At 42.7% G+C, this 25,938-nt stretch overlaps 1 protein-coding gene across 5 annotated transcripts; it reads right to left on the bottom strand.

The window, feature by feature from the left end:
* Positions 1 to 212: 212 nt before the first annotated feature.
* On the bottom strand, positions 213 to 25,938 carry HDAC3 (histone deacetylase 3). 5 transcript variants are annotated; one of them, XM_072998345.2, is made up of 15 exons: positions 25,860 to 25,938; positions 24,539 to 24,621; positions 18,887 to 19,029; positions 12,554 to 12,635; positions 11,525 to 11,581; positions 11,380 to 11,435; positions 6,263 to 6,396; positions 5,908 to 5,988; positions 5,743 to 5,816; positions 5,541 to 5,605; positions 4,487 to 4,576; positions 4,299 to 4,357; positions 2,663 to 2,742; positions 2,290 to 2,447; positions 213 to 1,741 (listed from the first exon to the last, which is right to left on the bottom strand). In XM_072998345.2, exons 2-15 carry the CDS (start codon positions 24,605 to 24,607, stop codon positions 1,672 to 1,674), a joined length of 1,218 nt encoding a protein of 405 aa, XP_072854446.1. In that variant the 5' UTR covers positions 24,608 to 24,621; positions 25,860 to 25,938; the 3' UTR covers positions 213 to 1,671. The 5 variants fall into 5 exon arrangements, with proteins under 5 accessions (XP_072854446.1, XP_020654852.3, XP_078248612.1 ...); XM_020799193.3 differs by lacking the exon at positions 25,860 to 25,938 and adding an exon at positions 25,656 to 25,804; XM_078392486.1 differs by lacking the exon at positions 25,860 to 25,938 and adding an exon at positions 25,656 to 25,772 and having other exon boundaries at positions 11,363 to 11,435.

The raw sequence follows: 25,938 nt of genomic DNA, 5'->3' as shown, positions 1-25,938 counted from the left end.
TTGGGGGGAGGTATTTCTTAAACTACAGACAGATATTCCTTGTTTCGTTTTAAGAGTTGCACAGGTTAAAGTGGCTTCACAGGGCTCGTAAACAAGTACTGCTAGAACAGGAAGTGCAGAAATCAACAAGTGCTTTCAGAACTAAAGGAGGTACTTCTGAGCTCCAACTATTAAGAAAGGGGACAGAGGCATAAAAATAGAAAAGACACAAGTTGGGTAAGAAAAATACTATTCCATTGTTTAATATTTTTTAACACTGGTTGAGGGAATGAGTATAAGGAAGAGAAAGTCAAGTGCTGTTCTGTCATTTCATCTGCACTGAAGTCTTGACAAAATTGACAAGAAGTATTCCCAGCACAAAATTTAAAACCACAGCAAAAATGAGGTCCACTTGCCATCAGTAGTTATGGAGCCAAAGGAGAAGCAGAACTTGTGGTTAAACCAAATAAATCTTCCAAATTCTGTTTTGGAACTTAATTTATGGTAATGGAAGGCATGTTTCCAATCCTCTCAACTTTTCCCCCACCTCCTGACATTGTAAAGCCTCTCCATGGATAAAGCACCCTTTTCGTCTCATGGAATGGGAAGTTTTCTTTCCATGCATTTCCTTAGATTATCTTAAGATCCAAGCCAACATACAAGCACCATGCTCAGAAGGCAGAACTCATTATATATTATATATGCAAGACATTTGGAGATTAAAGAATCTCAACAATAGGGAGATACTGAACAATTAAAAAAAAAGTAGGCCCAGATCTCTCCCCAAAATCAAGACAGCATTCTACTGAGAAGTAACCTGCCTCAGCAGGAAAAAAGATAAAGGCCTGCACAGAGTTTCTATGGTAAGTGTACTGAGCTAACAATAGGTGCTCGACTATGGAAGTCATGAAAGTTTGCTAAAGTCATGCAGAAATAAATTCTTCGTTGACTTGAGTTTTTGGTAACCTACTGGTACTGTGACCAAGCAGAAAGACTGAGAAAGAAAACTCCAACTTTCTCCCTCTCAAAATACCCATCCAAATAGAATGGTTTGAACATACCCTTATTTGGAGAACTAATGCTGCAAGAACAAACCAGTGGGCGGAGAACTTGCACTGTCAGATTGGACCTCAATTTGTCCCTCCCCCCTTTAGTACATTTCAGAAAAATATTGATCAACAATTATGTGGTTCTTCCTTTTATCTGAATTACTACAACAGGGATACTAAATGACTGGCAGGCAGCCTGGTAAACTAAAGACCTTTTCACTGTAGCTTTTCAGTTACACACAAATACGTATCAAAACAAATCAGAAGAAATTTCCGAAGTGCAGTAGTACTTATTGTCCTTTTATGAAGACTGGTGCCTCTCTAAAAAGGGACAAAGTCCCTGCAGAATAAGACCTGAACTTGATCACAAAGCAGCAAAATGGTCTTTTGTGTATCTGAAACTGTGAGTCACTACTTCCACAAATGGAGTTGGCAGGACGGTCTTCTTGAGGATGAGGTGGTGGTGGGGAATCTCTCATTGCCATTTGCATCCAAATAACTTATGACTCAGCAGTCCTGCTGCCACCATTTAAAGCCATAGGTGGGAAGGACAGGGCTTTCTGACTGGACCCTGTCACTTTCTTCAAGTGCCACCATCCAGGATGTGAATACACAATACAAATGTGAGCCATATCTCCACAGATCATATTTCCACATCACTTTCTTTATCATTGTCATGGTCACCATCATAGAATTCATTGGAAGGTTCTGGCCTGCAAGACAAGTAAACAAAGGTATGAGGAGACAATGGGCAAGAGTGACTGTAGTCCAGAATTAAGCACAGACATGAAACTGAATTTCTAAAAATACAACCATGACTTGGGAAACAGTACTCATGCAACAAAGGCACAATCCACACAGTTCTGGTTCTAAGAAGCATGTGGCAAAGTTCCTCTAATTTAGTGTCAGGAAATCTTTTTTGCTCCAAAGGAAAAATAGTCTTCTAAGACACATGGCATAAATGCCAGAAGAAGATGTAGTCAGAGCCCAAAGTGGAGGGAGATGTCCACTCTCAGTCACCATACACATACTTATGCAGCCAGAACAGCTCCCCATTCACCACTATGGCACTGATGAAAGGGAAGCTTGTTCTGTGTCCCTCCTTTCTTTCCAGAAATGCAGGGAGCATCTTTTGGTAAGGACCCTGATCTCTTGATTAGAGAATCTCAATCTGGACCACAACCTAGGGATTAACTACACTACTCTCATTGGATTGAGACAGAAAAAAATGGGCAGTGTCACTTGAGGTCAGGAAACATGCCTGCTGTAGTTATCCTCTGAACCTCTTTCTTCCGGATCTGGCTCATCTGTGCGATCATAGCTCAACAGATCAGAAGGGACATCATGAATCTGAACGCTGGGTGCATGATTCAGCATCTTCAAGTTCTCAAATATAGTCTGACGGATTTGATCTAAGTACTGGTCAAAAGAGAGAGGAAGAAAACAAAATTGTGTTATAAAGTACTAAAAGGTTTAACAGGTTTCCACCACCTTTCTTACCACAAATGCTAGCAGTGTAGAACTTCTCTTTCTGATGAAACAGAGTGGAGGGAATCACAGACATCAATAGTGCATATTCTCATATTGACCAGACAGATGAGTTACATGGATCAGATAAGCCCAGAGATACCAACCTGTCTTGAGTTCTGATTTTCAATTCGAGTGCTGACATCAGGGTGGAGAGTGAAGTCTGGAGCGAAGTATTCAAAGTATTCTGTACAAAAGAGAGAGAGAATGGATAAATACACTGGTCTGAATCTTATTGGAAAAAACAATGGGCACAACAGTAGTTGCAGAAATGCTTTGTGCCCTCTCTGCCTGTTGGATGCTGAAGGGTCCCAACCATCGATATGACTACTGTTGTGTACAGTGGTGCCTCGCACAACGAGCGCCCCATAGAGCGATGAATTCGCTCTACGAGGACGTTTTTTCGATCGCTAATGCGATTGCAGAGCGATGGCCTCTATGGCCGAAAATTGCACAGCGAAGGTCGGTAAGCGTTTCGCTTACCGACCTTCGCTTTGCGACCCACCGATCAGCTGTTTGGCGGGTCCAAAATGGCCGCCGGAAGCCTCAAAATGGCTGCTGGAAGCCCCAAAATGGCCGCGCGCAGAGTTTTCACGCCCTCATTAAGCGAGGGGAGGGCGTGAAAATGGCTGCCGGCCATTGGAAAAGCATCGCTGTACGGTGAGTAAAGCTGCTATTGGAACACATTAAACTAAGTTTAATGCATTCCAATGGCTTTTTCCTTCCCGTACAGCGATGCTTTCACACAGCGAGGGTTAATCCAGAACGGATTAACCTCGCTGTGCGAGGCACCACTGTATATGTTTTTTAAAAATAGGGTTCTGGTCAAGGACACTGATATTATGTTCACACACCTTTACAAAGAGAAGAAAACCATCACAAACTATGCTAAATGTCTATGCAGTAACTGACTACACAAGAAGGGGAGACAAGGCTTGAGAAGAAGTTAGTAAGAAGAACCATTATTGTTTAAATTGCAGTATTTAAGTTCACTGAACAATTATTGCTACAGTGGGGTGAGCAAAATATATCCAGCCCCCACCACTACCACTGCTTCTCCACCCCATTGTCTTTAATTTAAAACAAAATCTCATAATGTTCCCTTGTGCTTTGTAATGGATGTGAGGACAACCTTTGGGAGTTTTTCAGTGAAAAAGCTTTTTGAAGAAAATCTTTTGGGGGGGGACAGTGTCTGCAGCCCCTGGAACTCTGGCCACCTCTGCTACAAATCATATAAATGATACTGTTCATTGATTTTCAAAATACTTAATTTTTATCTTTATCATATGTTAATAATAAAAAAACACATTATCAAGTTGATTACAGCTCACTGGCTCTTGCCAGATTTTTCTAGATATAGAGCAGTGGTTATCAAACATTTTGGCCTTGGAGCTCTTGATTTACTGACCACAGACCACAGCTCCCCGTGCTCAGAGGGGCCATCATGGGTCTCTCTCCTATCAGGGGCAGGATCTTGACCTCTCCAGCCATCACATCTCCTCTCCCTGAATATCCCCAAGTGTCCACCTTCTTCCAGGTCCTGATGCAGGTAACTCATAAGTTCTTCTGCCCATAGCTACATAGACTGGCTCTTTTTCTCAAACTCCTAATCTCTGAGACTGCAACCAGTGCCCAAGTTATCAGTATCTATTATTTTATATTTATGCAATGCGATAATAAATTTTCAGATAGGACACAAAAGCAGCAAGTATCACTATATATACCTATAGTTCCCTGACTTACCACTGTATGGTAGCTCTTCACTAATTGCTTCATCTACAAGCAATGATGTTTCATAAGTCCTGAAAGGAGACACAGACCAGTTCATCAGAAAGTGTGTCGATATCTTAACATTAGAGAAATCTGTGCAACTTATACTAATCTATCTTCAATAAAATGCATATGCTACACACCAAACATTGAGAACTCACCAGCATCGGGCCACGTTGCGAACTGTGTAGCCACCTCCTCCTAATACCAGAAGGGGAATGTTGAAACTTTTAACATATTCCACACACTCCCTAGGACCCAAAGACATAGCATTCAGATATGAATTGCTTTCAAAATGGCTTAGTCATCTACAAGAATGAATGTGGCTTTTAGACGAGGTCTACATGACCTCACCTAAGGCACGTGGCAGACTGGGAGCTGGCGGGGTGGGAGAGAGGGAGAGGAAGCCAGCCTTTTGTCTGTAGAACACATGTAAACTTATATCTCTGACATCTTGGCCTCATGTGGAAACTAAGTTGCATTTTATTGGCTTCATATAATATGGGTGTCATAATTTTTGAACAATGTAAAGTAATTCCAAGTTTTAGGCCATCTTTGCCTGAAAAAAAGTTCTGAAGAATTTAAAGATTCAGCTTATTTATTACTTCTTATCCAATAAAGTTATTTCTTCACCCTGGACTTTGTTTCTATGAATAGATCACATGACCACCTGCATTCCTACATGTGATATGCACAGATCAAGGTTCCAAATGGAATGTGGCAGGTTATGAACCATTACCTGAAATGCTCTTGGAGGACATAAAAGTTGCAATCCAAATACATTTAAGGCTTTAAATTAACTTTGGAAGGGTGGTGGTAAAGGTTTCTTGAATCATTTAAGTAAGATTAAGTCATAAGAATTCAAAGGCTTGGCACAGCCGCCTAGAGTGGTCATACTGACCAGATAGGCAGGATATAAATAGAATGAATGAATAAATGAATGAATAAATAAATAAATAAAATTTCTAAGAGACTGATATTAAGACTTGATGTAGCACAGAGCCAAACTTAAACTCTTCAAAATCTCTCTGCTTAGCCTTCAAATACAACACACACTTAAAAGAAATCAGAGACGAACAACTCAGATATGAGTAAAAAATATGGGAAGAACACACACCCTCCCATAGATGCTTTAAAAGACTGAAAAATCTAGTCACAACTGTTGGGGTCCTAACTTCTCCTTTTTACTGCTATCAACTTGTTAGATGGACTTACCCATGTCCTCTTATACTAAGGTTAAAGCAACCCAGACGATCACATCCTAAGGAGTCGGCACCGCACTGTTTTTTTTTTTGGGGGGGGGGACAAAGAGAAATGAGAAACCCAGGAATTCATCCAAATGCCACAAATAATAATGTTGATAATAATAATAATACCCATCAACAAATGTTTTAGCTTAAATGCTTCATTATCTTACCTGAAGCACTATACATGTGGGCTGATAAAATTCTACTACTTGATTGATGACTGGTTGGAAAAGATGTTTGTAACCTTCAAAAGAGAGGACACAGCACTGATGTTATGCAGCCTTTTCCACACCGTGCACGGAAACTGCAATGCTAAAGGGAAACCTTCCACTCACTTTGGTCATCAATGCCATCACGCAAAGGTACGTTCAGACAGTAATAGCGGCCACTCTCAGCTCCAACTTCATACATGTCACCTGGCAGTGGAGAGAAGACAACGTGCAGACTCATTGTTTCTTTTTAAAAGGCACAATCCCAGTCTCTGTCAAGTCGGTCTCACCCACAACCTGAAGAAATTCTCTCAGTTCCAGCTATCTATTGAAAAACTATCACTCCAGTATGTTTATCCCATTAGTAAAGTGCTCAGCTGGTGCTCAAAACTGCACTTAACATTGATTCTTTTGTCAGCTCTGAAGATCCTGCAATCAATCTTTGCTCCAGGTCATAAGTAGCAATGCAAAGATTTCCTACCTGTGCCTGGGAAGAAGTAGTTCCCATATTTGTGAAAAGACACTGTCATGACACGGTCTGTCAAGTAAAAAGCCTCTTGAACACCATCTCCATGATGAATATCTATGTCAATGTAAAGTACACGTGGGTGATACCTGTCATAGAGAAAAAGCCAAAGATGTGTTAAAGAAGGGGTCTTTGGGTGAAATCTCGTCTCAGTCTACACAGCTTAAGGTTCCTCCCCTTAATACAGTGAAATAGAAAGAGTATCAGTGCAGAGAGAGGATGACCGGAGGAAAAAAAATATTATTTTAAATGATCTGTAAAGATATATTGAAAAAGGGGGAGAATTACTTCAAAGGAAAACATGGCCTTTATTTCTATTAATTAAATATGTATTGTTGAATGGAGCAAATTGCTAAATAATAAATAATATTGTTATAATGACTGACTCTAAAGATAATTTTCGGTACAGAAAAACCCATAGGTGTGAGTCAGAGACTATAGAGAATAATTATTGGTACAATTATTGACTTTCCAAAAATAATTTTGTCAGAGGTGATTTGAAATATAAATTGTTTGCAAATACAAAGTCCTAACATGGATCTGGCGGGGTGGGGAAAAACACACACCACATAATTCGTAAAAGTTAAGGATATAAGAATATATGTATGAAAGGACAGCAAATCATACCTTACAATCAGAAAATTTCATACCCTACAATCAGAAAACCTTTGGCAAAGAAATAACTAGGCTTGGAACAATAGGTGTCCTGTACTTTAATATAAATGAAAAAACTTTTTTGACAAGAACAGGTTTTCAACCTACAGCAGTACCATAATAAGACAAGTCGCTGCTAATTTGTTTAAAATGTTAAACTCGAAGGCACAATCCAGTAATAGTTAGTGATGACTGCCAGCACAATCCTATACTCCAGAGTTCAGGAAATTGTTTTCAGTAAAGGTATAAATTCCAATTTGAGAAGAGATGCCAAGGCCAAAGCAAAGTAGAAGGGGACAGATGCAATTTTTCCCCATTTGACCCATTTTCTGTAAAGCATACAATTTTGAATCTGTCTCCTCTGAGGAAAGCTCCAGTGTAACTGCTCTTCCTATCTTTTCAGCACAGCCCAATTCCACACACAGTACTGAATGCTGAAATACAAGTCTCCTAGTGATGACCAGAGATCGCAGTAGAAAGTTGTGGGCTAAACAAAGAATTCCTGTCAGCCACATCTGGCCCACAGGCTACTATATTCCATTCAAGCTTGCCAGAAAACTTTAGGATACTACACAATTCTGAAGACAGAGCAGTGTAAAACTCTCTGCATAACAAATGGTCTGAGTCACAGCACTTCAGGAGCAGCAGACACATCAGTCAAAGAGCAGGACTCAAGCAGTACCCTAAACTCTAATAATCCTGCTGGTAGCATAATATTACTTTTGCAAGGAGATTGGTTTAAATTAGGGAAGGACAATTGTGGCCTTACAAGTATTTTGGCCATGTAACTCTCACAATCCACATACCATGTGGCGGTATCAGGAGCGGGAGTACTGAGAGTCCCTCAAAATACAACAAAATTCCAGACTGCACACACACAAAAAACAACTTTTAAATGGTGGTATGGGGAGTGTTAGAGGGCTATATAAATGGACTTGGGGCTACATGCATTCCACGGCCCACATAGTTGCCCAGCCTGGGGATAAACACTGCCTTTTGCCTCTGCACCACAGCTTGAGCGAATGGAACAGAAAAAAATTACATACATTACAATTGGGGGAGCAATAATAACTATATTCTCTCCTTAACTAAAAGGAAAACTAAGGCAAGAGCAATGAAATAGCAACAACATAGCAACCCTCTCACCTTTTTCAGACATTCACCAGAAAAGACTTTACTGCAGAATGTGGAAGGAACCAAGACCATATGCTTCGTCCCTCCACCATTCCTAATCTCAATATGTTGACACTGCCTCAGGAGACAGGGAATCCTGAATAGCCAAAATGTAAAGCCACAACCCCGTCATGGATTGCTGCCTTGTCATGGCAAAGGGGCTTGAGTAATTCAGATAACCGATGGGCAATGCCATGCAGGGACACCCAAGACAGACAGGTCATAGTGGAGAGTTCTGACTAAATGTGATCCACCTGGAGCAGGAACGGGCAAGCCACTCCAATATCTCTGCCAAGAAAATCCATGGACAGAAACAAAAGGTAGCAATAAAAACCATCCCAAAGAAAAGGAGATGCAAGAAAGCAAAGTGGTGCTCCAACGACGCCTTACAAATAGCAGAGAAGAGAAAGGAAACAAAATTCAAGGGAGATAGGGAAAGTTACAGAAAATTGAATGCTGACTTCCAAAGAATAGCAAGGAGAGACAAGAGGGCCTTATTAAATGAACAGTGCAAAGAAACAGAGGAAAATAATAGAAAGAAAGAAAAAACAGAGATCTGTTCAAGAAAAGTGGAGCTACTGAAGGAACATTTTGTACAAAGATGGACATGATAAAGGACAAAAATGGTAGGGACCTAACAGAAGCAGAAGACACCAAGAACAGGTGGCAAGAATACACAGAGGAATTATACCAGAAAGATCTTGATGTCCCGGACAACCCAGATAGTGTGGTTGCTGACCTTGAGCCAGACATCCTGGAGAGTGAGGTCAAGTGGGCCTTAGAAAGCACTTCTAACAACAAGGCCAGTGGAGGTGATGGCATTCCAGTTGAAATATTTAAAATCTTAAAAGATGACGCTGTTAAGGTGCTACACTCAATATGCCAATGAGTCTGGAAAACTCAGCAGTGGCCAGAGGACTGGAAAAGATCAGTCTACATCCCAGTCCCAAAGAAGGGGCAGTGCCAAAGAATGCTCCAACTACTGTACAATGACACTCATTTCACACGCTAGCAAGGTTATGCTCAAAATCCAACAAGGTAGACTTCAGCAGTATGTGAACCAAGAACCTGCAGAAGCACAAGCTGGATTTCAAAGGGGCAGAGGAACTAGAGACCAAATTGCTAACATGCACTGGATTATACAGAAAGCCAAAGAGTTCCAGAAAAACATTGACTTCTGCTTCATTGACTACACAAAAACCTTTGACTGTGTGGACCACAGCAAACTATGGCAAGTTCTCAAAGAAATGGGAGTGCCTGACCACCTTATCTATCTCCTGAGAAATCTATATGTGGGACAGAAAGCAACAGTTAGAACTGGATAAGGAACAACTGATTGGTTCAAAATTGGGAAAGCAGTACGACAAGGCTGTGTATTGCCTCCCCGCTTATTTAACTTATATGCAGAATACATCATGCGAAAGGCTGGATTGGATGAATCTCAAGCCAGAATTACAATTTCCAGAAGAAATATCAACAACCTTAGATATGCAGATGATACCACTCTGATGGAAGAAAGTGAGGAGGAATGAAAGAACCTTGTAATGAGGTTGAAAGAGGAGAGTGCAAAAAAAAAGGTCTGAAGCTCAACATCAAAAAAATTAAGATCATGGCTACTGGTCACATCACCTCCTGGCAAATAGAAGGGGAAGATATGGAGGCAGTGACAGATTTTACTTTTGTGGTCTCCATGATCACTGCAGATGGTGACAGCAGCCACAAAATTAAAAGACTCCTGCTTCTTGGGAGGAAAGAAATGACGAACTTCGACAGCAGCTTAAAAAGCAGAGACATCACCTTGGTGACAAAGATCTGCATAGTGAAAGCTATGGTTTTTCCAGTAGCGAGGTATGGAAGTGAGAGCTGGATTATAAAGAAGGCTGACCGCTGAAGAATTGTTGCTTTTGAATTGTGGTGCTTGGAGGGGACTCTTGAGAGTCCCCTGGACTGCAAAGAGAACAAACCTATCCATTTTGAAGGAAATCAACCCTGAGTGCTCACTGGAAGGAGAGATCCTGAAGCTGAGGCTCCAATACTTTGGCCATCTCATGAGAAGATATGACTCCCTGGAAAAGACCCTGATGTTGGGAAAGTATGAAGGCAAGAGGACGAGATGGTTGGACAGTGTCATCGAAGCTACCAACATGAATTTGACCAAACTCCAGGAGGCAGTGGAAGACAGGAGAGCTTGGTGTGCTCTGGTCCATGCGGTCACGAAGAGTTGGACACAACGACTAAACAACAACAACAACAAAAAAAGCCACAATTAGTGGAGAGCCAACAGCTAAATCAGTGCAAACTTTTGTTTTAAGTAGGCTCCCATATCTTCACAAGCTGCTCCGGAATCAGTTACAGTGCAAAGTTGACACTATGACTAGCATGAGAATGAAGTACTGCTGTACTTGCATTATGTAGCTTTAAACAAAAAAAAAATCTCCACCTGAACAAAAAAAATAAAAGTTAGAAACCACATATGCAATTTGGTTCAATACAAACTTGGTGATCTCCTGTCCTGTACAGCACATTTTGGCTCTTCTCAGCATGGAGTCAAGGGGGTTCTCTACTTTCACTTTGCAACAGGCTACATTTCTCCATTAGACCTTCAGCAAGAAGAAAGAGGAGGCTTCCCACAGCTGACAAGCCATTTGGTTACTGCAGTCTTGATAAATTATGCAGCTAAACAGCAAAAAATAGGGCAAAAGCAGAGCAAACCCATCTACAAGGGGCAATAACCGACAGGTACTGTATAACAATTAAGTAAAGGAGCATGAGCATCTGGCTGTTGGTTCTGGAAGTCACAATCTAAGAAATGAGATTTTCCAATCTAATGAATAATCTAGAAGACAAAGCAGGAACTATTCAAAAAAGAGCATGGATCAAATTTTACAATTTTATTTTTAAGCACATCACTACTGCATTGGTCTTCTTGCAGAGGAAACAGAGCAACAAATACCAGGCTTCCTATTGCTAAACAGGTCACACCTTTGCAAACAGTTCTTCAACTGAACAGAAATTAAGGAAAGTGTAAGAAAAGTAAGAATTGTTACTTACTAGGAGGCAGCCAGACATGAATAAATAAGCACAAAAGTCAAAGATAAAGCTTCAAAGAGAAGAGAATGGGAAAGAACACAACTCAAGGAGCTGGGTTTTTTTTAAAAGAAGACCATACATGTATTGTATAGCATCCTTCACATTGTCTCCTCCCCAACCCAATCAATAAATTGGCACCTGCACAAACTCCTTACTTGAGCAGTTCCAAAATGCCAATCACGATGTCGTTGACATAACAAAACCCAGAAGCCTGGAGCACAAAAAGAGTGCAAACAGTATCAGTGAAAAGTAGCAGTAAGCCTTCCCCACCCGTCAAGAAGAGCAGACTTGCCTCCTTACCTCAAACTTCTTAGCATGATGAAGGCCTCCAGCCCAGTTTATTGCAATATCACAAATCTAATAATAAAAACATCTCATCAGACAAAAATAGACCACTACATGACTAAAATTAGAAGATCTGCTAAGAGGTGATTAACCTCTACAGTTTGAGCTTTACACATTCTGTCCACTTCCTTTGATAAAAATGATAAGAAATTTCTGAACTGGCTTGTGCGACTCATCCATATTAAAAATACAGTGGTGCCTCGCTTAACGAGCGCACTGTATAACAATGAATCTGCATAGCGATCCCTGTTTCGGGATCGCTAATGTGGAGGCATAACATCGGTCCCTATGACAAAAACTCGCATAGCGACGATCGGAAAGCGTTTCGCTTACCGATCTTCGCTTTGCGATGCCCGCAGATCAGCTGTTCGGCGGTTACAAAATGGCCACCGGAAGCCCCGAAATGACCGCGCGCAGCGTTTTCGCGCCCTCCCCTCGCTTACCAAGGGCGTGAAAATGGCTGCCGCTATGGAGGAAACTTCGCTGAACGATATGTTTAGGGCCCATTGGAACGCATTAAACGATGTTTAATGAGTTCCAATGGGTTTTTACATTCCGTTTAGCTATGTTTTCACATAGCGAGGGTTAATCCGGAACGGATTAACCTCGCTATGCGAGGCACCACTGTATTCAGCTTTGTACAGCATTTTCAAACTGTCGACTCTATACCTTATGATCCATTTTTCTACAATCCCATATGGTAGGTCAGAATTATTAATTCTATACTGGGGACAACAACCAAAGTTGTGGTTTACCTAAGGTCACTTAGTGAATTCATGATTGAGGGACGTCCTGATTCGTACTGCTGGATTGCAGCCCTTACATTACACTGCCTCTCATGAAACTCCTTCTAAACTAATAATAATAAGCACTATTTAGCTGTACAAAAATACAGAACAGATGCTCTTACAACGATCTGATGACAGCAGACAACCTATGTATTCTGAGGGCAAGAAGTGACTGAGCATGGCATTCCTTACTTACCTTATTATTCAGCTGTGTTGCTCCTTGCAAGGAGGCCCCAGTATATCGAGAACAAAATTCAAACAGCCCTGGGAACACTGGGCTAAGATAAAAACAGAGAGAATGAACAAAAACACAATTTACCTAACACTCAAGATAATATGATAGGTACACAACTCAAGTTGAACCTATTATCCCCCCTTCTAGAAGTGACTCCAGAAACCCAAAATAGGTAAGGCAAGAGTTTTGGCTAGCCTGCCAGGCTTGGAATAACACTGTGCTAAGTTTCATATTAATTATTATCCATAAGGAATTCATCTTCATAGCCGCACCAAGATATCTCCTGCTTATAGAGGAAGTGGTATATGACCATCATTTCATTAGTGAGCAATTGCTTTGGAAGCAAAATGGAACAAAGTATCAGCCACTCTAGAGTATGATTATCCTGGCAAATGTGCATTGTGCTTCAATAATGATCTAAGGACTTCATAAGTGCAGCACAATATCCTATCAAGCTCCAAGCTCAAGAGGGAGCTAGGCCTTATCCCCCATTGCACTGGACTTCTGAAGTGTTTACAAGATACAAATGTGGAAATAATCATAAACACACAGCTCTAAGACTGGGGATGAAGCATGAGATCAGGGACAAGATCTACCCTTTGCCTGTAGACCAAACAGAATGGATTCACTCACTACTCAGCTACAGAAAATGTGATCATTCCCAAGGAGGCAGCCATATTATTATGCAGCAGCAAAAACAATGACGAGTCTTGTGGAGCCTTTAAGACTAGAAAGTTTTATTTGGCATGAGCTTTTGTGGGCATAGACCACTTCTCAGAATACAGTATCCAAACCACCAATTTATATGCATTCTGGTTATGAGGGTGGGAAAGAATAATACATAATACAGAAAATGACATTCATATTAATTAATTCTGGTTATAAACTTTCAAATGGGTAGTTAGCATAAACACCCTGGCAATAATAACAAGAATTATGTAGCTTAGCTACCCTCCAAAGATGTCCAAGGAGTGCAATATTTTTAGAAATGCATTTCCTCCCAGTAACTTCAGGAGTTAATTTTTTTTCTGAAAAATATTTTCACCTTCCATTTATTAAAAAGTTTTTACTCATCTTTTGTACCAAACAACTGTCTCAAGGCTTCTAAAAAGCTAATAAAGATAATATTCAAATTCATAATTTTACAATAAGAAAATATTAGTCAAGAATAAAAGAACTAAAGATCCCAGATTGGACATAAACATGGCATAATATGACAATGAAAGGCAGAAAGAAAGTGGCTAATTAAAGCTCTTCAGACAAGACAGTTTGAGGTCCAGATGCAACCAAAGAAAAGGTGACCTCCTATATATCGTATTTTGTGCTCCATAAGACGCACCTCTCCATAAGACGCACCAAATTTTTAGGAGAAGAAAACAGGAAAAAATAATCTGTTTTCTGCTCCTAAAAATTGGTGAGCCTTATGGAGACGGCCATCTTATGGAACACACCACAGGACCCTTTGGAGGCTCACCCTGCCCCCCCAGGGGTCAGAGGGGGTGAAATCACCACCTTCTGCGACTCTTCTGAAGCTTCCCAAGCCTCAAGAGTCCCAGAAGGTGGAAATTTTGCCCCCTCTGGCCCGGGGGGGGGGAAGGGTGAGCCTCCAAAGGCTCCTAGGGTGTGTTCCAGGACCCTTTAGAGACTCACCCTGCCCCCCAGGGGTCAGAGGGGGCAAAATCGCGGACTTCTGGGACTCTTCTAAAGCTTCACAAGCCTCCAAAGAGTCCCAGAAGGTGGCAATTCCGCCCCCTCCAACCCCCGGGGGGGCAGGGTGACTCTCTAAAGGGTCCTGGAACACACCCTAGGACCCTTTGGAGGCTCACCCTGCCCCCCAGGGGGGTCAGAGGTGGCGAAATCGCCACCTTCGGGGGCTCTTCTGAAGCTTCCCAAGCCTCAAAAGAGTCTCAGAAACTCGCTATTTCCCCACCCTCTGGCCCAGCGGGGGGGGGCAGGGTGAGCCTCCAAAGGGTCCTAGGGTGTGTTCCAGGACCCTTTAGAGACTCACCCTGCCCCCCCACGGGGCCAGGGGGGGTGAAATCGCCAGCTTCTGGGAGTCTTTGGAAGCTTCCCAAGCCTCCAAAGACTCCCAGAAACTGGCGATTTCACTGGCACTGGATCTGTGCGGGGGTGGGGGGAGCGTGGCAAGGGTCCTGGAAAGTTTACTCGGACCCTTGCAAAACTCCCCCACCCCACCCCACAGGGCCAGGGGGGGGTGAAATCGCCAGGTTCTGGGAGTCTTTGGAGGCTTTCCAAGCCTCCAAAGACTCCCAGAAATTGGCGATTTCTCCGGCGCTGGATCCGTGCGGGGGTGGGAGGAGCGTCGCAAGGGGAGTGAGCCTTCCAGGACCCTTGCGACGCTCCCCCCACCTGGAAGCTGGCGATTCTGCCTGCCCTGCCCCCGTGGGGTGGTGGGGAGAGTGTCACAAGGGTCCTGAAAGGCTCACCTGGACCCTTGCGACGCTCCCCCCCCCACGGGGCCAGCGGGGACGAAATTGCTGCCTTTGCTCCATAAGACTTTCCCACCCACATTTTTTTTGGGGGGGGGGAGTGCCTCTTATGGAGCAAAAAATACGGTATCCACCATGCCTCAACTAATGATGGAACAGCTTCCATGAAAGAACAACCAATCAAGCTGGGAGACGGCATTCTTTAAAATACCCTTGCCCCTAACTATTTAGGGCTTTGGAAATTTAGAATAAGCAGTTTAAAACTAGGTTCAGAAATGGATTGGAAGTCAATTAAACCTATATGATTTTGGCCTTATGTAGTCAAGACTTCTGTCAGCAGACTACCAACTGCATTTTCCATCATTTGAAGTCAGACACTTGTCAAAAATTACTCCATGTAGAACACATTCCAGTGAATGTAAATAAGGCACTTGTAAACTGTGGAGACATATGCTTTTCTAGGAAGGCACAGAGGTGGTTTATCAGTCTCAGGAGGGCAAAACCACTCCAAGTCATATCTGACAAAATGTAATTTCATTAAGAAAAGGCTGAAACAACTCCTTGATATGCTGGGACTGCTCAAACTACTTAACAGACTAAAAATCACAGACATAGCTGTTTAGGAGCAGCTGCTTACGTGCCCGTTGTTGTTTTTTATCATGCTGTGAAAACAGAGGCAGCTACCCTTCAGAGGACACAATGAACAAACCATAAACCAAAAATCTGTGATTTGTTTAGCTAGTGCAAGGGGTAGGTGTCAATCCATAGTCCTGACCTACAGTAAACTATGGCTGCAGCCAGAGAATGCTGTTACTGAATCACAGTGTATAGATCCAAAATAACATCTGACCTGCAGTTGTTGAAAGAATCAGTTCAAAAACATTAACAAATTAAGTTCTATTAGCAGTAATTCCCAACCTTGGGTCCCCAGATATTCTTGGACCAGAAATCCTGGCCAGCACAGCTAGTGGTGAAGTCTTCTGGGAATTTTAGCCCAAGGTAATCCGAGGACCCAAGCCTGTATTAGAGGGGGCTTAAACTAATGATTGAAGAACATGTTACAACAGCAGAATAACTTGGCATTCAGAATATAATCATACACGGAAAACAGATATTTCTGAATTATGATGATGCTAGGGATCTTGAGTGTACAGTGCCCACTATCCTGTTTCTCCGAAAACAAGACCTAACCTAAAAATAAGCCCTAGTATGATTTTTCAGGATGCTCGTAATATAAGCCCTACCCTCAAAATAAGCCCCAGTTAAGTGAAACCCCACCCTTCACCATTGTGCAGCATTGTACAGTAACCAGAAGATGACATGAATGTATTTGAATAAATGTAGATTGTGGTACATGAAAAAACATCCCCCTAAAATAAGCCCTAATGCGTGTTTTTGGACCAAAAATTAATATAAGACCCTGTCTTATTTTCGGGGAAACACAGTACCTACCCCTGACCTGAGGCATAAGGACTAGAAGCAATTCAACTGAACACATACTTGAACTATAATTGCACTAGCTCTATAAAAGATCTGAAGTATTCAATGTATAACAAGAAACTAGACTATACTCAAGGGACCTCAAGCTAAATTCTATAACTCATATTAATCATAGCTAGATGGAAACCTGCTTAATTAATAACAACATTCTGTATTTTCATGTTTTAAAAAATTATAATCTCAGGAGTAGAGATGGATATTCAAATACAAATATCCCTGTGCAACCAGTGTTAATGAGGGGCCAGCCCGTCCACTCACATGTCCACCACCATTCATCCTTCCAATCGGTCCCGAGCACCATTCTCTTCCCAGTTGTCTAGCCACTCCTGGCAGAGGGAGGATGAGTCTCCCTGCAAGACTGCCGAGTGGCTAGCCGAGCAGCGCTCCAGAACGATTGGAAGGAAGAGATGGGCTGTCACCGCTGCCAGACATGTGAGTGGACGGTCCAGTCCCAAGGGCTGGCCCCTTGTTAATTCCAGCTGCGTGGGATCTCTACTCTACTCATGAGTCAGAAAGAGTCTATAATATTTTGCTTGTTATATCTTTTCTCCATAAAAAATTCTAGGAACATTGAAATTTCTATATGAGATTTTCAGGTGTGTCACAGTACTACCATATATACTGCCTGGGACATACCTAACTTTGTTAGATTTCAGAAGCTAAACCAGATCAGGCCTAGTTAGCTCTTAGACGGGAGACCCAAGCAAAACCTACACTCTTCAAGTGGGGCCAGAAAAGTATCCTACCAGAAACTCTGGAGAACCACTGCCAGAAAAAGATTACAAAAGTGGACTAGACAATGGCCTGATTGAATGAAAAGCAAACTCCCACATACAGTACTATCAATCCTAGGACAGTTTATGTTCACAGAGCAGATACATAAAATTCTTGCCTTGCAATTTTTTTCAGCTGGTCTCTCTACATACCAACACTTCATTCAGCTCTCTTCTAAAACCACCTTTATAATACCAGTGCATCCATCTTTCTACGTTCTCACTCTTTCATTTCTGCATTTCATGGTATTCTATTATAGCCTAAAAAAGAATGTTATTTTTTTTCTCAACCAGTATTTTGTTGCTTTTTCATACTAGTCCTACCAGAGATCTCTACATTTTGGCAACAACTTTCCAGTACTCCCTCCTTTCTAAAACCAACATTCTAGCTGATACTGTAATACTGGGCCTATTACTATTAAAGATTTCATTTAACTATTTCTGAAAAGTGTAACTTGTCACATCTCATGTCAGTTCCCAAATGTAACCAGTTTTTCTCTTGGCTTGTTAACCTGTACAATTTTGATTTTATCCTTTGACATAATTCCCCAAAATTTACTTGTCATCATTTCTGGTTAAAGTATATTCAACTAATCCCATTATAACACATTTTCCAATTAATAGTTTCAGCCACCACTGAAACAGCAACAGAACCCTCCCTACAAAAATAATTTTGACTTATAGTGAAAAATGTGCATAGACAAAAAGCAATAGAGCATCCACAAACTGATTCAGCAGGATATGCATATTATAATGAATGTCCAAATGTGTATGTGAAACTTTTGGAACAGTAAAATATAAATACCAGTTTCATACTTGTCAATCATACATCAGAGACTTGTCACCAACAGGTCTAAATTAGTGTCAACAAGAAATGACGTATTTCTTAGTTTCTGGACACTGACAAAATTCATCCCGGTTTTCATATATAGCTTCAGGCAATAACTATACACAACTTTGTATTTCTGCCCAACCAGCAACAAAACAGCCTCCTGGCCAAAAATAACAAAAGGCACTTCTATATCTCACAGGCTCTTGAAGCATCTCAGAATATATGTTGAAATTATTTAGTTTGGTAAAAAAATGCATGTTTGTAGATTCATAGTTAAAATATGAGATAGTAGTATGAGATAGTTTAAAAGACAATTTCAGTATGGCACTTCTCTATTCTGGACTTCAAAACTGTAATGCAAGCAGTATAGTTCAGATACAGTGAGAAATGCAATGCACAACTGAAACAAGCTGAAAAGGAGAAAGGAGGCTTACTTAAAACCATATATAGGCCAGAGCCAAAGGGTTATGTGCCAGGTTTGTGGAAAGAAGGATGAAGAGGCAAGAGAAATACTATATAAAGAATGACCATATGGCATGAAACAAAGCAAAGAAGAATGCTCAGAATATGGGGAACTGACACTCTCATAATTAATTTAAATAATCAATCAAATATGAGGGCACAAGCTTCTAGTGCAACTCTAATACAAAGAGGACACAGAACTTCAGTGGAGTTTCCACTGTTGCCTCAGTAACACAAGACCTATTCAAACCGTACAAACAGTGGTTTCAATACCTACCAGTCATCTCCAACATTGAAAGCATTGAGGCTCTTGGTGAATCCTTGCATGTTGTTGGGGCTCACTCTCTGGAGGAAATCAATATAATCTTCTGAGTGAAAACGGCACATGTCATGTTGGGATGCTTGATATGGCTTAAACACCTGCAAGGGGGAAAAAAAACACTTAGACCTGACTTTAAATAAGAAAGACCTTCACATGTACAAATGTCAAGAGTCAGTTCCACATTCTATTACAGTTTCCAGATGAGTAGCTCTGTTTGTATGTTACACCATAAATAACTAATAATTTCATGACACCTTAAAAACACCTGCATCTCTCAAGGCTCAAGCTTATATGGATCAGAGCCCATTTCATCAACTCTATGGAATATAATTCTGAAATGGCAGACATATACACATATAATGAGAAAGAAAGAAAGGGGCAAGGTCACAGGAGAAGGAAATGAAAAAAGGATAAAGTATCAGAATTGTACATAAACAAAAACTTCCAATGATTACTATTGAGGTAGCTTCTGAATGAAAAAGAGCTATCCACCAACAACAACTGTGCTGGTACACATTGCAAATTTCTGGGCTGAAATAAACCATGGGTTACATTTAGAGTTGGGAGTGTTCTGCTTCGTACAAAGCATGGTACCACAGGTAGTGCTGAGTTCTATCTCCCTCCACCCAGACCACTTAGTCCACTTAGAGTACTGGGCTCCGCATGCTGCTGGGGATCCTTCTTTAGGAGCAGCACTCTAATCCCGACAGGAACCCAGCCTGTGTTTCCCAGCCTCCCCAGATAGCCAACCTCCCATCAGCTGTGCAAGGAGACTCTCCATTCTGCCTCCTCACCAGAGTGGTTGGCTACCTGAGGAGGCAGGGAAAGGCTGGCTGGGGTCCTGCTTGGATTGGAGAGCTGCTGCCAAAGAAGGACCCAGCAGCACATGGAGCAGGTGGCCTGGGGGCAGGAGAAAGGACCTCAGCACCACTTGTGGTGCTGTTCTTTGTACGAACCACAAAGCTCCTAACTCTAGTTACGTTTGCCTCTGAGTCACTATTTTACACCTGAGTTCAGTTGCAGACTTCAAGTCTGTATTTGTGAAGTATGGTCACTCCTACAGCAAATTATCTTAATGATGATCCAGATCATCAAAACTCCAGCAAAAAGTGGCTGAGCAGTAATTTATTAGAAAATTCCATTCCATTTCTTCTGACTAGAATCAGAATGGTGGATTTTAGCACATTATGTACCATTAATTAGCTTATCAACACTAAAATGTTTGTGTATAAAAACATTTATACTGCCTTGATAATGACCAATGCAACTCTTTTAGTTTCTGTATTTCAGTCTCTGTTTATCTCCTTCTGCTCAAGTATATTTACTTTGTTTTTACAGCGACTTATCTACCTCCCTTGTGCGGCTCATGCACCACTCTGAGTAGTCAACTGGAATTTTAAAATGCAATAGTTAATTAAAAAGCATGCTGCTTATATATCGCTCCATAATGCTTAAAGCAGTCAGCAGTCTCTGGAGAGTTTACATTTTAATTAAGCAGACTACACACTGCTCCCCCCCCCGCCAAATTGAGTACTTAATTTAACAACCTCAGAAAACTGGAAGGCTGAGTGAACCTCGAGCCAGCTACCTGAGACTGAATCCAAGTCATGAACAGAGTTTTGGTTTCAGTACTGCAGTTTAACCACTGCGTCACGAAGCAGATAAAAGAGATTCAATAAATTTACAACACACACACAAAATGAAAAAATACAAATGCAAACTTGACAAGTAAAACATCGCTTTAAAGAAAATATCTGTACTCAGAAGGCAAAAACTTGGAGGAATAATTTATTTATTTATTTATTCTATTCATATCCCGCCTATCTAGTCAATTAAGACCACTCTAGGCGGCTAGAATAAAAGTATTTTCTCCAGCTGGCAAAAGACAGGATGAGTCCATCCACACTTTGTAAAGAAAGGTGTTTCACATTACTGGGGCAGCGGCTGAAAAGGACCAAACAACTGTTCATCCAGCCTTGGGAGAGTTACAAAGGGTGGCCTCTCCTTCCAGTCTGACAAAGCAAGAAAACTGACATGGAAGGACGTCACCTCTCAAGTATCAGAGACCTATGCTACTGAAGCCTGTAAAATGTTCCAGAAACTAAACTTGAAACTGTGTACCACAGCCTGATGTTCAGGAACCCATTGGTATCAGTACATTTGCTACCACATTCTGGCCAGTGCCTGGCATCCAGGTGCAAATTTGAATCCAAGAACACCTCCAAAATAGCATACATTTTTTTTCCAGGGAGAATACAATCCCAGCCAAATCTAGGCTGAATTTTAATTGCAGGGCCCATTTCTTTCCTGGCCAGACCACATCTGTTTTATCTGAAATAAACTATTATTTGATAGCTCTCACCATTTCAGGTCAATTTTGAACCTACTGCATAGGCCTGGAAACCCAATGAGCATACCAACATTAGAAGACAGAGAGCTGCATTTTAGCTGCAGACTAAGGACAGTGTGTTCCAAACCCTCAGATTACCTTTTCTGAAGGTTATATGTCAAACTCAACTAACTCATATACACAGGCATGACAATTTTAGGAACAGATTTCATGCATGTGATGGTAGGTTCTGGGCAAGAAAAAATATGCCTGGGATTATGCAGCTCCAAAGTTGCATGTGATCCCAAGATGATGATGATTTTGCAGTCCACTAGGCCATTCCAGGGATTCTCTGAGTTTTAAAAAAAAACCAGAAAATTGTTTTTTTTTTCTGCTCCTAAAAGCCTCCCAAAGTAATGCTTTACAGCAGGGGTCTCAAACTCAATTTACCTGGGGGCCGCTGGAGGCAGAGTCTGGGTGAGGGTGGGCCACATCAGATTTTCTGCCAAGCAGAGCAAGAGCCCGAGGAAGCTGCCCAGGAGTTTCCTTAGCCTGGCTGGGGCTCCAAGGAGGAGGAGAAGGAGGGGCGCGAGAGCCCTTGTCACTGGCCACAACCCCCTCCAGCTCCTTCTTCACTACCACCACCACCAGCCCCCATTGGTATCCGTGAAATTAAACAGAATGGGGTGGGCCCGCTCACAGGTGCACACATGCACGCGTACAAACGCGCGCACACACACACACACACACACGGAGGTCCGGCAACCTTCTTCTGAGGGGCCCCTCAAAAAAAGGTGCACTCAGCAGCAGCCACCACCCCCACCACAACAGAGGAGCAAACTTTGAGAGGCAAGTCGAGGCGACTGAAGCAGGACAAAGAGGAGGAGGAGGAGGAAGCACCATTGGGTGCTTAGGCGGCCGCTGGCTGGGCTGGTGTTCGGGGTGCCAAGAGAGAAAGAGAGCCAGAGAGCTGCTTCCCTGGAAGAGGTGGCGGCGGCGGCTGCTGTTGTCAGCGCTGTTAGCGGCGCTCTTCGAAGACAGGCTGGGGGCAAGCTCCGCTCTCAGGCATTGCTCAGTGGTGGCTCGGACACTTGCGGAAAAGGGCCGGCAGCACGCCTCGCTCGCTGGCTCTCCTCCAAGACAGCGCCTCTTGCACCCTCCATCTGGAACTGCAGCCTGCCAGCCAGCAGACAGGTGGGCTGGCTGGCAGGCTGCAGTTCCGGGTAGAGGGTGCAAGAGGCGCTGTCTTGGGGGAGAACCGGTGAGCAAGGCGAGGCTTTTTTTGACTCTTGACAGCAGAGGATGTGTGGGCACTTCAGGGGGGGCAGGCAAGGCGGGGGCCACAAACTATCATCTGGAGGACCGCAAATGCCCCCCGGGTTGCATGTTTGAGACCCCTGCTTGGGGCCTCTATGTTTTTTTAAAAACTACTCTGAGGTGGAGGGGTGATTGGGAGCAAAATCCCCCCCTGAGATCACCCATTCAAGTTATATCATAACAGAATACTATAAATTTTTTAGTTTCTACTTGTGGACCTCTATATTCTCACTCCTCATGACAAATCAGTCAAAAGTTCTAAGTATTTATATGGTAGGACAGCTTCATAATTCTCTGTCTGGCCGTTGTAATACATGCCTTAGTTACTTCCATTTGTGAAGCAGCTAGAAAACCACACCTCTCTTGTGAAAATTTAATGTTCATTGCAACGTAGAGTCTTGTTTTTAATTTTAACTAGAGATGGGGCTATTCGTATTCATATACGAATACCTCCGCACAGTTGGCGTTAACACAGGGTCCAGCCCCATGGGGCCGGATGGTCCACTCATAATTCTGCCACTGCCACAACCTCCGCGATCCTTCCAATGGCTCCGGAGATTGCGATCAGCGAGCTACTCTTTGACCTGGCAGAGAGGCTTGTTGTCCCACCTCCTCCCAGGAGTGGTGAGCTGATCGTGATCTCCTGAACCATTGGAAGGATCACAGGAGTCATGGCAGTGGCAGAATTGTGAGTGGACTGTCCGGCCCCATGGGGCTGGACCCTTGTTATTGCCACCTGTGCAGGGGTATTCATAAGAGAATACCCCCCACACCCCCATCTCTAATTCTAAACTTTTAATTTTCCTTTTAGCTCTTATTTTAGTTTTCACTGTACAAATTTATCAGAATGTTTTTAGATCTGTTTAAGCTGTACTCCTTAATATTGTTCTCCCCTTTGTGGCTTTACAGCAGCCCCACTATCCACAGAGTCGGTATCTGCAGTTTCAGCTATCTGTGGTTGTTGTTGCCACTGCAACCCAGTCTGTGCTGCAAATGCGCCCTTCCCTCCCCTCCCCTTCAATAGGTTCCCTCATATCTGCAGTTTCAGGTATCTATAGTAGATCATGGATCATTTACAGGCACTGGAGAACTACTTTATTTCCCTACGATTATGTCATAGTAAATGTGAAGGCCTACGGGTAACTAGAATTAGTTATTTATGATACATCCCATTGGAATTACTTCAATGAACTCTATCTGGGACTGCCTTTGCAAAGAGTTTGGAAACTTCAGTAGATTCAAAATTTTGCAAGCAGATTGTTAATTGGAGCTGGTTACAGGGTTCACATAATTCCTCTTTTAAAATGCTCCCAGTCTGTTTCCAGGCACAATTCAAAGTGCTGTTTTTGACATATAAAGCCGTAAATGGCTTGGGTTTAACATACCTGAAAGATCTCACCTGCCTTTATAAGTGTGTTTGGGTTTTTTAATCATCAGAGGCCTTTCTCTCAGTCATCTCACAGGTACATTTGGTGAAGTCACAAGACAGGGTCTTCTCTGTCACTGCTCCCAAACTGTGTAACCCCCATCCCACAGGACGCTAGGATGACCCCCTCCTTGCTGTCCTTCCACAACCTTTCCTTTCAGGCAGTCTTTTTTGCAATAACTGGCTGCCAATGGAGCTGTTCCTAAAAATGAGGCTTGTTTTAAAGAAGTTCTTAAATATTGCTTGTTCCAATATTGCAAGATGCCTTGCATCACTTGAGGAGAAAGGGAGTACTGTATAAATATTTTAAATAACTAATAACATAAATTGATAAATAAGTAACCGTCCCAGCTTCAAAGTTGGACACTTTATCTCATCAGAAGCCAGACAGGCAAAATCTGAACACCTCTCTTCCTAGCTAAAACTTTTTTTCTGTATTATATGTGAGAGTCTGGGACACACTGCAAAGAAATGGATATTAGTAGTTTTAAATGAATATTAGTGCCTTAAAAGCAGAGCTTTGCTCATTACTTACAATCATCTTCTTATAGAGGCCATAGTGCAGCACCAGACTGTGGGTCAGTGCCAAGCGATGCGGTTTCATAGGATGTCCTGCTCCTAAAATGAAAAGAGAAACATATAATGTCATCAACATTCCCACATCACAAAGAAATATTTAGCAACTTGTCTTACCAGTTCCAGTCCCCTACCACTAGTTTCCATGGATGAGTGGTAATTAGAACCGAGGACTTCTGAATCCTAGTATGTCATTCTGTACAGTACACGACACAAAGTACCCAACAATAACTAAATAGAAACAACAAAATCACTGTATATAGAGCAGTATCAATAATACAGCAGAATTCTGGTTGTAAACCTATCCACTACCTCCAGATTTTTATCAATGGAAATACAGATATTATTACCATAAGAGAGAAGAACACTCAATGCCAGAATACTGCTCCACCTCACTGGTCACTCAGCTCACTGCATTTTGTACCTTCGATTCTAGGAAACGGACTTTCTTCTGGCTAGTGTGTTAATTCCTAAAGCTGAGGGCCAAATCAGGGTGTGTGTTTTGGGTTGGTTTTTTTTTTTTTTTTGGTGGGTGTTTTGTTTTTGTTTGGTACTTAAGCAGTCCTTTGGGCAACTGGTTGGCTAAAGAATCCTAAACACACGAAGGACCCCTCAGCGCTTCACGACTGCAACCCCACTGATCCACAGCCCGTTAACAGACCCGCCTGCGACAACTCTTTTAAAACCAGTCCTGTCCCTAAAGACAAAACTCTTGAAGGGCTCCCACTGGACGTGTACGTTAAATGGAGCCATGATCTGGGCAGGAGCCCTCACCACCTTCAGGTTTTGCATCTCCCCTCAAAGCCGGGAAGTCTTTCGGCGAGGGTCTCCTCTGAAAAGCATGGAGAGCCTCGGGAGCCTGAAGAAAGGCGCGGACTCCTTCCTTGCCCCCCCCCCCCGGCCTGCAAAAGCGAGCCCTGGTTTGTACTGAGGTACCTCGGGAGTGTAACCCTTTCCCCAGACCAACTCCGCTCCCTGCTCGCGTCCTCAACCAATGAAGCTAAAAAAAGCGCCGCGCGCCGCCCCCCCCCCCCCCCAACGCACACACTCCAGCTTATGCCCCGCGGCACACGCACCGTAGTGAAAGTTGCCCACATCCGGGTCATAGAAGTAGGCCACTGTCTTCGCCATGCCGCCGCCGCCCCCCCACCCTCAGGCGAGACTGGAGTAACGGACGACCCACGGGCCACGCTACCCCCACCCACAAGCCCTACGTCACCGAGCTCGGGCATTCTACCCACGAGAATTTCCGCCTTCTCGCAGCTCGCGCGAGACCTTACCATGCGGCGAGAACTCAGCTGTTGCGCGGATGGAGAGGATTGGTATTGGGGATCTTTGCCCTGCTATGTTGCTCTGAAT

The sequence above is a fragment of the Pogona vitticeps genome, chromosome 4 (assembly GCF_051106095.1).
Source record: "Pogona vitticeps strain Pit_001003342236 chromosome 4, PviZW2.1, whole genome shotgun sequence".
Taxonomy (NCBI): Eukaryota; Metazoa; Chordata; class Lepidosauria; order Squamata; family Agamidae; genus Pogona; species Pogona vitticeps.
The sequence above is the reverse complement of the archived record's forward strand: the minus strand, read 5'-3'. Positions and strand labels throughout refer to the sequence as shown.

Bases quoted from the DNA above. Each gene is read 5' to 3' on its own strand.
- HDAC3 (XM_020799193.3), bottom strand. From the start codon at position 25,710: ATGGCGAAGACAGTGGCCTACTTCTATGACCCGGATGTGGGCAACTTT. The intron at 4,577-5,540 runs GTAAGTCCATCT...TTTGGGTCCTAG, and splicing joins CTTAGTATAAGAGGACATGG to GGAGTGTGTGGAATATGTTA. The intron at 2,743-4,298 runs GTAAGTCAGGGA...TCTTTTGTACAG, and splicing joins TGAAGAGCTACCATACAGTG to AATACTTTGAATACTTCGCT.